At 40.7% G+C, this 15,226-nt stretch overlaps 1 protein-coding gene across 26 annotated transcripts in view; it reads left to right on the forward strand.

Moving 5' to 3' along the window:
• Positions 1-15,226, forward strand: part of LOC122557375 (teneurin-3) — a 2,612,756-nt gene that overhangs the window by 2,433,625 nt on the left and 163,905 nt on the right. For all 26 annotated transcript variants that reach the window (XM_043705048.1, XM_043705023.1, XM_043705127.1 and 23 more), the window contains one exon: positions 6,448-6,662. In XM_043705048.1, the coding sequence (XP_043560983.1) occupies positions 6,448-6,662 (215 nt within the window). The remainder of the gene's footprint in view (positions 1-6,447; positions 6,663-15,226) is intronic.

Consider the following 15,226-nt stretch of genomic DNA (forward strand, 5'->3'; position numbering starts at 1 on the left):
CCTCATCTTCCGCCTAGGAATCCTCCAACCACAAGGGATGAATGCAGATTTCTCCAGCTTCCTCATTTCCCCTCCCCTCACTTTATCTCAGTCCCAACCCTCGGAATCAGCACCACCTTCTTGACCTGCGATCTTCTTCCCGACCTCTCCGCCCCCACCCCCTCTCTGGCCTATCACCCTCACCTTAACCTCCTTCCACCTATCGCATTCCCAATGCCCCTCCCCCAAGTCCCTCCTCCCTACCTTTTATCTTAGCCTGCTAGGCACACCTTCCTCATTCCTGAAGAATGGCTAATGCCCGCGACGTCGATTCTCCTGCTCCTTGGATGCTGCCTGACCTGCGCTTTTCCAGCAACACATTTTTCAGCTCTGCCAGTGTTCAGAAGAGTCAGAGGTGCCTTGATTGAAACATCCAAGATTCTGAGGGTTTTTGACAAGTTTGGGGTGGGGAAAGGGTGTTTCTTCTTGCAGGAGAATGTAGAACTAAATGTCACTGTTCCAAAATCAGGGTGATTCATTTAAATCCCTGCAAAAATGACAACGTGGGAAACTAAATTCAACAAATCTGGCAAATTGTGGACTAACAGCAAAGAAATTATCATAAAAGCTGCTGGGTGACTCTTATGATCCAAATGCTTTCCTGATGCCCTTCAGAGCAAGGAAGTATCACCCTTGCCTGATCTGACATGCGTGTTACTAGTTCAGCCCCATGTGGTTGATTCTCAGGTCAGTAATGAAGAGCAACAATGCAATGTGCAATAAATAATGTTGTATAAATGCCTCCCAGACCTCAAAAAGAAATACATGAAGCATGGTGTGCACAGAACTGTTACAATGTAGAAGGAGACCATTCAGCCCATCTTGTCTATAACAGCTCTCTAAATGAGTACTATAATTTAATGACAATTTCCTTCTTTTTCACCGTACCTCTACTGATTGTTTCTATTCAAATAGTCATGTAATGCTCTCTTGTTCTTGCCCCATTGTTGTGATATCCTTCTTACTCATTTCTGATGTACTTAACTGTTTCTCACAACAAAACAGCAAAGAATTTTCCTTGGTGCATAGGAGGTTGAGGGGTGACCTGATAGAGGTTTATAAAATCATGAGGGGCGGACAAAAGGTTAGAGCAAATATCTTTTTCCCTCGCGTTTGGGAGTTCAAAACTAGGGGACATAATTTTAAGGTGAGAGGAGAAAGATTTATAAGGAAGCTGAGGGGCAACATTTTCACACAGAGGGTGGTTCATGTGTGGAATGAACTACCAGAGGAAGTGGTGGATGCAGGTGCAGTTACAACATTTTTAGATTAGTTTCCATAGTGTGGAAACAGGCCCTTTGGCCCAACAAGCAACCCTCTGAAGAGTAACCCACCTAGACCCATTTCCCCTCTGATTAATGCACCTAATACTATGGGCAATCTAGCATGGTCAGTTCACCTAACCTGCACATCTTTGGATTGTGGGAGGAAGCCAGAGCACCTGGAGGAAACCCATGCAGAGAATGTGCAAACTCCACACAAACAGTCACCCGAGGCAGGAATCAAGCCTGGGACCGTGGTGCTGTGGAGCAGCAGTGCTAACCACTGAGACACCATGCCACCTAAAGACATTTGGACAGGTACCTGAATACGAAAGGTTTAGAGGGATATTGGCAAAATGGAATCAAATGGCAAGTTTGATCGGCATGGGCATATTTGACCCAAGTGTCTGTTTCCATGCTATATAACTGTATGCTTTAACTGCGGATGCTGGAAATCAGAAACATGTTCTGAAGAAGGGTCACAGGACACTTCTCTGTTTTCTCTCCTCAAATGCAGCCTGACCTGCAGAGTTTTTCCAGCAATTTCTGTTTTTTAACTGTTTCTCACTGTAGTTAAATACTTTGAACCAAAGGTTCCTGGATCAAACCACTGCAAGGGTTATAGCAAAATCTAGATGAGTTTGCATATCAACATTACTTGTGGAAATGTAACTCAGATTTCTGGTCAACTTTTAAAAAAAATTAGGATAACACAAGTGAAAATGTTAATCCACTAATCATGAGTGGGCAGAGGATTCAAAGCTGAAAAATGTGTTGCTGGAAAAGCGCAGCAGGTCAGGCAGCATCCAAGGAGCAGGAGAATCGACGTTTCGGGCATAAGCCCTTCTTCAGGAATTATTCAGGGTTTATGCTCGAAACATCGATTCTCCTGCTCCTAGGATGCTGCCTGACCTGCTGCGCATTTCCAGCTCGGATCTCCAGCATCTGCAGTCCTCACTTTCTCCTGGGCAGAGGATTCAATCAAATTGTGTCACAGGCACCAGCAGTAATTTGCATTTAACAATATTTTGGCAGAAAACCGGCATAAATTATCACATACACAAATTTTATCAAGAAATTAAGAGCATAAAGTTCACATTACACTGTAGTTGCTCTTAAATTTTACAGCAACGTTTGCGGCTTTGTTCCAGAAAAAACAACTGTAAATCAGCTTTTTAAAAAAAAATGCATAAATTGAACCTATGTTGAAAGCAGTAGCCAATTTAATTATGATCAGAAGTCCAATAAAGAATCTACATTCCATTCTGAATTTATTACAAATCAGCAAAACAGCTGAGTTTTATGGACATCCTGTGAATGTTCATAATTAGTGCAATTAACTTTGTCTTTTCATTGGAAGCTCCTTCTGAAATCCTGATCAGTGCTGGCTTTGGAGAGGTCAAACATGGTCCTGTTAAAAGTCAATTGGGTGAAACTAGAGAAACTGAAGTTGAGAATTGTGGATCAATGAGGTTGCACAATTCGCCTGGAAGGCATTTCTTGCCATAGGTAACAGCTTCTGCTGTCAGCTCACAGTGGGCAGGTCAAAGGCACTCCTGTTTCATTGAATGTGAAGTACCATTAATATTGATTAATAGAAGAATGTTTATTCTACTTCCTGACATGTTAATTAGTGTCAGTTACAACACTAACAATGAAAATACTCAAATCACTTGGAGTCAGTGAAAAGCCCTTCAGCCTCACCAATTTAAAAAACATTTTCTCAATTTAGGGAAAAAATACACTGAAAGTTTTAATGGTAGCACAAAAAAAGACATTAATTAGAGCATTGTCTTTGAATTTTATTCATCAGGCATGTTTTGATACTTTTATTTGTGTATTTTGTTTGTAATTTTGTGAGACACAACACTTTTCTTGCTTGGTGTCCTGAAGGCACAGGGATTAGAATTTCCTGCTTCCAAATCTGAGGCTGTTTAATTGCCTCGATGCAGTAAAGTACATATTTATTCCTCCTTAGAATGTGGGCTCCATTTGTTGTCTATCCTAATTAAGCTTGAGAATCTGGTGTGAGCTCCTTCTTAAACCACTGGGGAGTCCATGGGGAGCAGATAGTTCCCCACTTCAGTTAAGAGGGGTGTTCCAGGGTTTTGACTGACCAACCATGGAGGAATAGTGACATATTTCCAAGTGAGGGTGGCGTGTGGCTTGGAGGGAAACTTGCGGTGGTGGTGTTCTTGTGCATGAACTGGCCATGTCCTTCTCGGACTCTCCAAATCAATGCCTTTTTACTCTGAGTGTAATAATTAACTGGACAAAATTCTCAAACCCAGGAAGAGAGAAGTAGTAGAACATTGGGGTAAGTATGAAGATGGCAAACTAGCAGAGCTGAGGGAGCGCTTCTGAGCCCTGGGCTTGTCTGCTCCCATCTGCTTTCCTTATTTTCTTTTAAGCTTCACTTTTTTTTTGTTTTTACTTTTGTTTTGTTTCTCGTTTTCCTTTCCTGTCAAGCTTTTGGCAATGGGTTAATCGGTGGCCTTGGCACAGCAGCAAGAGCAGTTGTGCACAAAATGGCGGGAGCCTCCCAGCAGGCTGAGGCGGCAGCAGTGGACATGACTCCTTCTGCGATTGGAAACAGCGTTGGCAGCAAACATGTGACTCCTCCTTGCAGTCAATGTGAGACATGCGGGGGTTCAAGCCATGGCAAAGTCCGGGTGCCTGCTTGGATGGTTCAGAGATAAGGTTTAGACTTTGAGATCTGGATTTTTGAGCCTCCCAGCAGGCTGAGGCGGCAGCAGTGGACATGACTCCTTCTGCGATTGGAAACAGCGTTGGCAGCAAACATGTGACTCCTCCTTGCAGTCAATGTGAGACACGCGGGGGTTCAAGCCATGGCAAAGTCCGGGTGCCTGCTTGGATGGTTCAGAGATAAGGCTTAGACTTTGAGATCTGGATTTTTTTCTTACCTTTTGTTTTTCTTCTCTGTTTTTGTTTTGGAGATTCTGGTTCTGCATCCAAGATTGCGCTGGGGAATGGCAACTTTCTACACTTTTCACTGTACTCCTGTATTCCTGGACTTGAGTGCTTGTGAACAATGAAGTCTAACTCTAATTCAAGACAAAATGGCATTTCATGCACAAGCCATCCCCAAATGCAGTCCTGCCTCCTGGCCCACTACAATCCTTCCTATCAGCTGGAGCAACTTAGATTTGGATCTTCCTACATATTCTTGTGTTGGGCAGTGGCAGATGAGTCCAGGAGAAAATTAAACACAGTATGCCAGACAACAGTACAATGAAGCCGCGAAAAAAGAATTCTCCTTTGGGATTAGGGAATGAAATGCAAAGAAATGTAGCTGAGGGTATTGTGGAATTCATGATTTTCAAACTGTTGACATACCGTTCTTGGCCTAAAAGTAATATTACTTTTCACATAATCAAGATGTCCACATGTTGCTCATTTATCCCATACTGTGGAATATAATTTACAATATTTGTTGAGTCAGAGGTGACGGATACACGCATGAATGAAAACTGATTGTGTGCATTATCGATGCCACACACACTGCTCCCAGGGCATATATCTGATGGGTTGGAAAATACCTGAAACTAACATAAGAAAATAAAGCTGCTGAAAATTAAAGTGACCTCAATATTGAAGGATTTACACAAGCTTTTTTTTAAAATGTCTATAATAGCAACAGTGTCTGGAACAGGGATCATAAGAATGAACTCCACGCACATTTTCACAAAGATATCAGATTATATGATCATTCCATGTTTGCTTGTTTTAGAGTCATGCCAGTGAAACCTGGTTAAAAAGTTCTCATTTCACTCTACAACAATTTAAACAAGAGTTTCAGTCAATTAGCTTTAAACTAAACAAATTTCCTGCCATGTTTACCCTAAAATTCCGTTTCTAATGCTCTGCTGTTTGAGTCCTGATGGTTGACTGATGATTGGCACAATGATTAATCAGTGGAATTAAACTGCAAATTCTATCGCTACTGCATAACAAATCACACACACACTGTTTGGTAATGGCTGCTATTCCATTCTAATCATATAGTTATATTCAAAGTAAACAACATCCTCAAGAGACCTTGCAACAGATGCCCTGTCATTAGTATGTAAACTGGCTATGTTCAAGGGCAAGTGTTTTAGGTTATCTGCAACATGTAAGTTGTAGAAATGACACATAATCTGATACCCATTCTGAATTGTATGGAGAGACCTAACCACTGGCTTTTGATTCCCACTTGGGTCCCATTTGAATACAGAGGTTACAGCATGAGGATAGAAAGCTTGAATTGTGAGGATGAATGAATATTCTCCTTCACCGTCTTTGAGATTGAACAATTATTGATGCAGAACTAGTCCTTGAGAGATCATATGAGCTACAGTCCGTGATTGAGAAGGCTGAGTATAACCAATGAAAGAGCCAAATTATCTCTTCACTCCCTCTGGGAAAACTAGTCACTTAGGATATCTTACTGACTTTCAATAACTCAGCCATGAATGGAAAATTCACCTTTGCTTGATGTTTGCTTGCAGTATGGTTAAAATTACAAACCTGACAAGATCAGGAAGTATCGTATGAAATAAATGCAGAAAATGGTGGAGAAGCTCAGCAGGTCTGGCAGCATCTGTGGAGAGAGAAATCCAATATAAAGATATGAAGTTGAGATTCATTCACACACAGAGCTAGCTGTCCTGTTTGTGTTTGATTCTAATTTGTTTCTGTGATAAAGTGATAATAAGGCCTTGGTTTATTGTCTTTACTCTTTGCCCAGAGAAATTGAGTTATTTGTTAGGCCAATTTGCAGAACATTAAGATTCCAAATTGGAGTGAGAGTCTGGATTCACTACAATCCAAGTGGATTTGCCTTCCCTGAATCATATTCCTGAGGTGCTGTGAGGATTTACAACAGTGACAGTTTTCAGGTTAACATTGCCTGATGCTAATTCACATACTACTCTACTTAAGTGAATTTAATTGCATGATAGGGTTTGAATTCTCAACCCTGGATTCCCTTCCCATGCAAATATGTCAGTACGTATCAGTACGGAAGGTGCCTGGAGGAGGATAATCATGGATAAAACTATACCTCTAGACTCACAATTCAAAGATTGATGTTGATGTTATGCCTTGGAAACTTGCATTCTGAAAGTATTTTCTTCACTTCAAGGGAAGCTTGGCATCACCTATCAAGAAAACAACACCATAGATTCAGGTGAGGTTGACTTGGGCCGGTGGGCGATACAGGAGGTGCCTCCTGGTGTCTTTTGGAGAGCTCAACTTTTTATTGATCAACCCCAATTCCTGAAGTTCAACATATCCCTTCCGAAGGATGCATTGATTGGAGTATATGGCCGGAAAGGGCTTCCTCCTTCACACACTCAGGTATGGCTCATGTCAAAGTATCCTGCATGTAACAGTGACTCCTATCTTGCATGTGACTTTTGGCTATTGTTATCAACTGAACAGTTAAACTCCTAGAGTTTGCCCAGGTTGGATCAAACATTTAATACATTGGTTCCTTCCATTGATCCTTTACCCAGTTGTTCCTTAACTTTGTTCTTGATTTTACCATTTTCTGATGCTATTTGTGCCTGTGCACAACATAGCTATACGCCAAGTTATAGATTATGTTTGCATCAGTTGCCTTTTTAATTTCAATATTAGACAATCAATGCTACAACCTTATGCCTTTGTCTCAATATTAACACTTTGTACTGTCCCCATTATTCTGTCTAATGTCTTAAATCTTCCATTCTTTATGGACTATTCAAATTTAGGACATAATGGATGCCATTTGGTCCATTAGCTTCTGCTGACTTCGTATGATTCCAAAACTGATCTGATTTCTCTCACATTTATCCTTACAAAATTGGCCTTACCCAATTACTGAGTCCTCAAATAGAGGAAATATTCTTTCCCTTTTTACCTGAGCTCAGCTAGATTCGGCGGTTCATGTGTGGTTTAGTGTATCAGTAACAGCCATGGGTTCTGGTTGAGGTAGACATTTGGGAACTGCCTTTTACCTGTCCCATGCATGAAGTGGGTTGGTGCTCTTTAAGCTGTCAAACCATTTGCTTCTCTCTAACAGTGAGGCCTCCAGTCATTTGCCAACTGCAGCTGGTTAGCACCCAATTCACAAACCAAAATACCTCATGATTTATTTAAAAAACAGCATCTAATAAATCCAACTTCCAATCTCAGCTCCACTGAAAATAATGCCAGAGGTTTATATGCCTTCACATCACTATGGTTCCCCATGCATATAACATCCTCCTGAATCCACTCAGTGCAAGTTCTGCTCACTTGACACAGTCTCCATAATCCTGCTAACATTCACCTGTTGTTGACTGCCTGTTTAAATCCCTAACACATTTCTAGTAAGTCTTTGCTACTCTCTCCATAACAAACTATCTGGAAGCACATATCAGTGATGAGAGGTGGGATTGGAATACAAATATGAATGTCATCTTCTTACTTCATCACAATTGACATGATAATTATCTTTGAACCCTCAATCCAATTCATTTTCATCCCAGTGTTTCCACCACCAATGTCCTTTCCATTTGCAATGTCTTTAAATGAATATGCACAACCTATAATAATTCCCCTCAGTTCTGTGACTGTTTTAGATAGTGATACTGCTTAATTACAGTATGATATTTTGCCAGTTGTGGAAAGTCTGTTTTCCCACTTTCATTCATGCTCAGTGATATGGTCACATATGAAACTCTCTCAGAAAACAGCTTATCAATTTATGCTTGTGGCTGTTGTTAACAATGAACAGGGGCCTCTGTTTTTTTCATTGCCCATTGATATCCACACTGTTCCTTTTAGGAACAGATCTATTTGTTTTCAATTCTATAGATTCATATGATATTCTGAAAAGTTGACCACAACAAACTGATTGAAATTTCTCTCATTATGCAGTATATTATTGTACAGTGTCTTTCAGAACCTGCTTTGGATTATGCTAAGTATTAATTTCACACAATATAAACCCCTAAAGATTGCAAGTGCCTGCATCACTTTGACCTAGTAATAAAAGATCATTTTCTTGGTTTCTTGGATCTGTGTAACAAGAAATTGCTTGAGTTTGTTCACATCTTATTAATTGGCATTGCAATTGAATCTTAATAAATGCATAATGAATCCTTGCATCAAGATTTCATAGAACAGAACATCATTATTTAAAAGGAAAACAACACTATATCTGTTTAGAAATATATCTCTTCAATAAATGCTTGATTAGCAAACAAAAGATATTTTTGAACTGAAAAGGAGTGTTGGATCTATAGCAGAATATAAATTATCTTTCTTATTGTTATAAAGATGAGAACTGCAATTTTAATAAGAATGCTTTGCTTCCCTTTCGTTCCTTTTAAATGGCAGGACTTCCAATCAGCACCATTGGGCTTTGGAGTCTCTTCCATTTTCATTGGACCCTGAGACCTTCATCTGTGGCTGTCAGACCTCTGTTCCCAACAACCAGGTTGTTGGATCTGAGAGTCCCATGTACTGTGCTGCTAATCTCAAGTGTTCCCATCCAATTCCTGATCCCTTCCTGAGGTCAAGCCACTACTGCAACATTAATGCTGACAACCCCAAAACAATCTGTGTCCCATTGCTGCCCAAGTTCAATTAACCCCAGCCAAGACCCAACCACTGACAAAGCAACAGAGTTAACCCCTCAACTGTGTCATACCTCAGAGGCAAATCTTAGCACGCCAATCCTGGGAATCTCCTCCAAGTGCTGTCAGAATGCAACCACAAGACTTCGCCAATCCCCTCCAATATCAGCACTCCGAGCCTGCACTGCCAACCATCTCCAGTGTTACACACACAGTCCATCATCCCTCCATACAATAGCTGAACCAGATGCCCATCCCAACCTGAACACCAAGATGAACCCAAAAGAGAAAATGCTGGAAAATCTCAGCAGGTCTGGCAGCATCTGTAAGGAGAGAAAAGAGCTGATGTTTTGAGTCCAACTGACTGTGACTTTCAGTTGTCCCACTTGCTTCATTCAGAAAATGCGAATATTGTATGTGATTCACACATGGGAGAAAATACCACTGTCTTGCCAACTGAGATCACTTTAAGCTTTGTTAAATAAGATAGCTCAGTATAGATGGTAATGAAGGCTGATATAAGAAGGATCAATAGATGCTTGAAACTACTGCACACCACTTTCTGAAAAGGCTCATTTTAATTTAACCAGCAGATCAATATCTCTCTTTGTTCGGAGTAAAAGGAACAATACAAACTATTGAAAACTTTAATTGTTAATGAGAATCCATGCTGACCATTAGTACCATGCGTTATGATGTTTTCAGCTTTTATTGGAACCTGCTCAATACATTCTTCAATTATATAAAGGTCACGCTTTCCACATGAACCATCACGCAGTTAATTTGACCAACATCTTGTCCATCACAATCACCGAATAGGAAAGCAGTTACTTTTTCTCAATACTTCAGTTTGCCATTTTGCCTCAAACATCAAAGGTAAATGGGAGTTAGAATGCAAAAGAATTTGGAGAAGCTGCTCGGAAAAATGGACATATAAGCTTTGTAAACTGTTTCCCTCTTTGGTGTTTCCTTTTCTTTCCTGAAAGTGCTGACCCCTTTCAGGTTGTGGATTTTTGGGCATACACCAGGAACATGTCCAGAAGTCTGGACTTTGTATGTGAGTTTAGAGAATGAATTTGAAATATTTGTAAGTTGGAATATTGCGTGCAGTTCTGGTCTCCCTCCTAGCGGGAGGATGTTGTGAAACTTGAAAGGGTTCAGAAAAGATTTAAAAGCATGTTGCCAGGGTTGGAGGGTTTGAGTTATAGGGAGAGGCTGAGTAGGCTGGGGCTATTTTCCCTGGAGCGTCGGAGGCTGAGGGGTGACCTCATAGAGGTTTATACATGAGGGGCATGGATAGGATGAGGTTTTTTCCTTGGGATGGGGGAGTCCAGAATGAGAGGGCATAGGTTTAGCGTGAGAGAGGAAAAATTTAGAAGGGACCTAGGGGGCAACTTTCTCACGCAAACGGTGGTGCATGTATGGAATGAGCTGCCAGATGGAGTGGTGGAGGCTGGTACAATTACAACATTTACAACATCTGGATGGGTATATGAATAGGAAGGGTTTAGAAGGATATGGGCCAAGTGCTGGCAAATGGGACTAAAGTAGTTTTGGCTATCTGGTCAGAATGGACAAGTTGTACCGAAGAGTCTGTTTCCATGCTGTGCACCTCTATGACTCTCTATAATTTCGTGAGGGAGCGGGCAAATTCAAAGCAAATGAAGTATAATGTGGATGAATGTCAGGTTATCCACTTTGGCAGGGCAAACAGGAAAGCAGATTAGTCTCTGAATAGCAATTGTTAGCAAAAGGGGAGGTGCAAAATGATCTTCTACATCTTCTGCTGAAAGCAAGTTCGCGGGTATATCAGATAGGTGTTGGCCTTTATAGCAAAGTGACTTTAGTGCAGGAGAAGGGATATCTTCTGCAGCTGTACTAGGTACTGGAGTACATCTAGAGAATTGTGTGCAGTTTGTTCTCCTGAGGAACAATGTTCTGGCTATGAAGGGAATGCAGTGAAGGTTTCCTGGACTGATTCCTGGATGGCAGGATTAACATATGAAGAGGCTGGGCTGGTCATTACTAAGTGCATTGGAGTTTAGAAGAATGATGGGTGAATGTCATAGAAAGCTTTAAAATTCTCACCAGACTAGACAGTGAATATAGAAAGGATACTCCCAGTGACCAGAGAGTCCAGAACTAGGGTCACATTCGAAGAATATGGAGTAGGTCATTTAGGACAGCGATGAGGAGAGAAAGTTCGTCACCCAGAAAGTGGTGAGCCTGTGGAATTCTCTGCCACAGAAAGTGGTTGAGGCCAAAACATTGAGTGTTTTCAAAACGGATATTTTGAGGGCTAAAGAGATCGAAGGGCAGAGAAAGAAAGTGGGAAATGGATACTGAGTCGAATGATTGGTCATAAGCATATTGAATGGTGGAGCAGGCAGAAAGGGTTTTTCGGCCTACTCCTGCTGCTCCTATTTTCTATGTGTGGCTGGAGAGTGGCAAGTGTCACAAATTTGTAACAGGGAGAAAAGGTTAAACTGGGTAGCCAGTAGATTAACTGGAACTCTACAGGTCAGTTAGTCAAATACCAGTGTTGTCACACACTTGGGCCTGACATCCTTACTGAAAATGGTAGCGGAGTCATGAAGCAGGATAACCCATTCCTGAAACCAGTCTCCACTGTTTCGCAGTCTATGTCCTAAGTTACATGGAGCCAATTGCTAAAGTTATAGTGCAGTTTTTGCCTTCACACTGATCTGATTTTAGTGAGTTTTGAGAAGATTTGTAGCTCAGATTAAGGTTCTGGATGTAAGTTTGCTTGCTGAGCTGGAAAGTTAATTTTCAGATGTTTCATCGCCATAATAGGTAAGATCATCAGTGAACCTCTGGTGAAGTGCTGGTGTTATGTCCCCCTTCCTATTTATGTGTTTAGGTTTCCTTGGGTTGGTGATGTCATTTCTGGTATAACAACCTATACAGTGTATCCAAAAAGTGCAGGTACCCAATGAACACAATCCACTGATTTCTCAGCAACAAATCCAAACAAGCAGACAAAACGTGTCCAGAAACCCCAGCCACTCTCCTCTACATCAAAGACATCTTAGAACTGACTGTCAGACTACTCAGACCTCTGGGCATGGTAGCCCACAAACTCACCAACACACTAAAATAGCAGCTAATGAACTTGAAAGACCCTATACAGACAAGCAAAACGAACATCATCTATAAAACACCCTGCAAAAACTGTAACAAACACTACATTGGACAAACAAACAGGCAGAAAGCTAGCCACCAGGATACATGAACATCAACTAGCCACAAAACGACATGACCCGTTCTCACGAATATCACTACATACAGATGAGGAAGGACACCACTTTAACTGGGACAACACATCCATCTTAGGACAAGCCAAACAGAGACACGCACAAGAATTCCTCAAAACATGACACTCCAACTGGAACTCTTATCAATGAAGACATTGATTTGGACCCTATTTACACTCTCTAAGAAAAAGAACCAGAAATGACATCACCAATACATAAATAAAAAGCGGGACATAATGCTAGTGCTTCACCAGAGGTTCACTGATGATGTTACATAGTATGATGACGAAACATCTGAAAATGAACCTTATAGCTCAGTGAGCAAACTTACATCCTGATCTGATTTTTGCTGGTGGGGTATCCAAAATATGACTTGCGACTTCCAACAAGGAAAATGTCTAAAGTGACCAGAGATCTTTAGAGAGTCAGGACAGACTTTTAGAGAGGGAAGAAACCCTTATTTTAACATATCCCTGCGCACCTTTGGGAAATGTAGGTCATAGTTTAGAATTGTTAAAAGCAGACATGAAGGTGCATAAACCAATTCATACTCTCTTTGGAACTATGAGGTTCATTGAAATTCTCAACAGAGCTGTCAAGCAATCTGACAACAGAAAGGTCAAGTTATTTAAATCTCGTACCCTTTAAATATTTCGGAAAATGGCCTGCGGTTTTGCTGTTTCTCTCTCTGTCTGATGACATAAGGTAAATAGTTGCTGCAGGATTAGTACGACATGACTGATTTGCCACACCTATTGTCAGTTCACAAGCTGATTGACAGCTCCAAGTGCTGATGAGGTCTTTAGGAGTCATACAAATAATACAAATGATTAAAGTAAGTTAAATGTAGTGGATGTATTTTATCAACAAGAATGTTACACTGTAACGTGTGAATTCATTTATGTACATTTAAAAACTGTATTTAATATCAGCATGGATCTTGAGGTCTGCACTTGAAGGCATGTCATGAAGGTTATAAGGACAAAGAGTTGTGTGTGAGGAGCTTGGGTTGTCATGAGTTCGCACTAAATTGGCATGGGGATTTAAAGGGTTATAGGTGGGTAGAAGGGCAAAGGCTGGTGCGAAGGTTCTGAACAGTGAATAGAGTTTGCTGAAGAGTGGTGTGTTGAGGACTGGAGGCTTGTTTGCTGTTGAAGATTTTTTTCATAGTTTTGCTGAAATGCTGGTGCACCAAGCCCGGATTTTTGCACAGCCCACCTCCACAACCCCAGCTTCTGTGTGTGCCTTAACATTACTTCCAGGATCTCAAACTACGGGTCCCGTCTTCGCATCCTCTCTAAGAATGACAAGCCAAAGTACCTGGGCAAGTTGTCTGAGATCCAGTTTGCAGAGTGAGGAATTATTCTGCACTCCTGTCTTGGATGTAAAAGTTCAAGTCCGAAAATCAAAGATTGGGGATGGTGTGAACATTTATAATATATGGGTTAAGATAGAACATGCTCAAGCACATTTCTCATGCAATGAGAAGATTAAGAGAACTTTTCATAATTGTGAAGATATTTGATAGGGTAGACGTTGCAAAGCAGTTTCTACGTATGGGGGTGACAAAAGCTCAAGATCACACAGAAAATGCAGTCATTAATAAATCCAGTGAAGAGTTAGATGTTAGTTGTTCACTCTATGACATGAAGCAGTTGAGGGAAATAGGCATTGATATATTGTCAAGAGTGATAGATAAATTATAAAGTTGGATTAGGAAGGATTGAGTAGAAGGAGATGCTGATCTGATTGGAATGTGTTTGAATGAAGCAAATGCATTTGCATAGACAACTTGTTCCATATAACATTTACAGCACAAGAAACAAGATATATAATCCACAAAACCAAGGGCAACCAGTATGCCTTTGTTACAGACAATGTTTGATAAATTTAGTTGTGGTTTTTGACTGATTGGATTGATTAAAAAGAATGCGGTTGGTGCCATCAGCATTATTTCTGAACTTTTCAACAAGGTGACTCATAAGACGTCTGAGAAAAATTCAGGTCTGTGGTATTCAAAGACAAATAATAGGGAAGCCAAACTGATGAATAGCTGAGAATAAGAGTTCAGAGTAAATAGTATTTGAAAAGGAGATTGAAGTGGCGTATTTACACCAAAATCATTAAATTAAAAGCACATACATATGTTTCTTTGCGAGATTTGGATTGTTGAAAAATATGTAATTTGTCTTTGGATGAAAGGTCCTCATTGAGCGTGAGGAAAAAAGAAACAATTTATTTATTGAAAACATACTGAAGGCTGCACTGATCAGCTTGGGGTAGTTGGAGGAAAGGAACAGTTAGAATATTTTGCTTAGAATCTATCAGATGCTGGCTGTGCTATGTTACTGATAGTCATGTAGTGTTCTGTGCCCTCCATGTGTTTTTAATACCCTGTTACATTAAACACTGTACAAGACTTGGGTTCCAATTATACATGAGAGCAGAAAAGCTGGGTTGCTCAGATTTTGATTTATTTATGTTTTTGTAGTTATTACTGCTGTTACTGTCTGAACAATAGATTGCATGGCTCAGTGTGCACCAACTGGAATTCATGATGCTAATTATGAATAGCAGCAGAGATGTGGAGAAACAGACTGGGAAACAGATTTTGGAAAGGTGCAGAAGCCACAGGGTAGTAGTCATGGGCGATTTCAACTTCCCAAATATTGATTGGAAGCTCTTTAGATCAAGTAGATTGGACAGGATGGTGTTTGTGCAGTGTGTCCAGGAAGCTTTTCTAAATCAGTATGTAGATTGTCCGACCAGAGGGGAGGCCATATTGGATTTGGTACTCAGTAATGAACCGGGACAAGTGATGGGCTTGTTAGTGGGTGAACATTTTGGTGATGGTGACCACAATTCTGTGACTTTCACCTTGCTTATGGAGAGAGATAGGTGCGTGCAACAGGGTAGGTTCTACAATTGGGGGAAGGATAAATACAATGCTGCAAGACAGGATCTGAGGAGCATAAATTGGGAGCATAGGCTGTCAGGGAAGAATGTCGTGGAAATGTGGAACTTTTTCAAGGAACAGATATGA

This window comes from Chiloscyllium plagiosum, chromosome 2 (genome assembly GCF_004010195.1).
Source record: "Chiloscyllium plagiosum isolate BGI_BamShark_2017 chromosome 2, ASM401019v2, whole genome shotgun sequence".
Lineage (NCBI taxonomy): Eukaryota > Metazoa > Chordata > Chondrichthyes > Orectolobiformes > Hemiscylliidae > Chiloscyllium > Chiloscyllium plagiosum.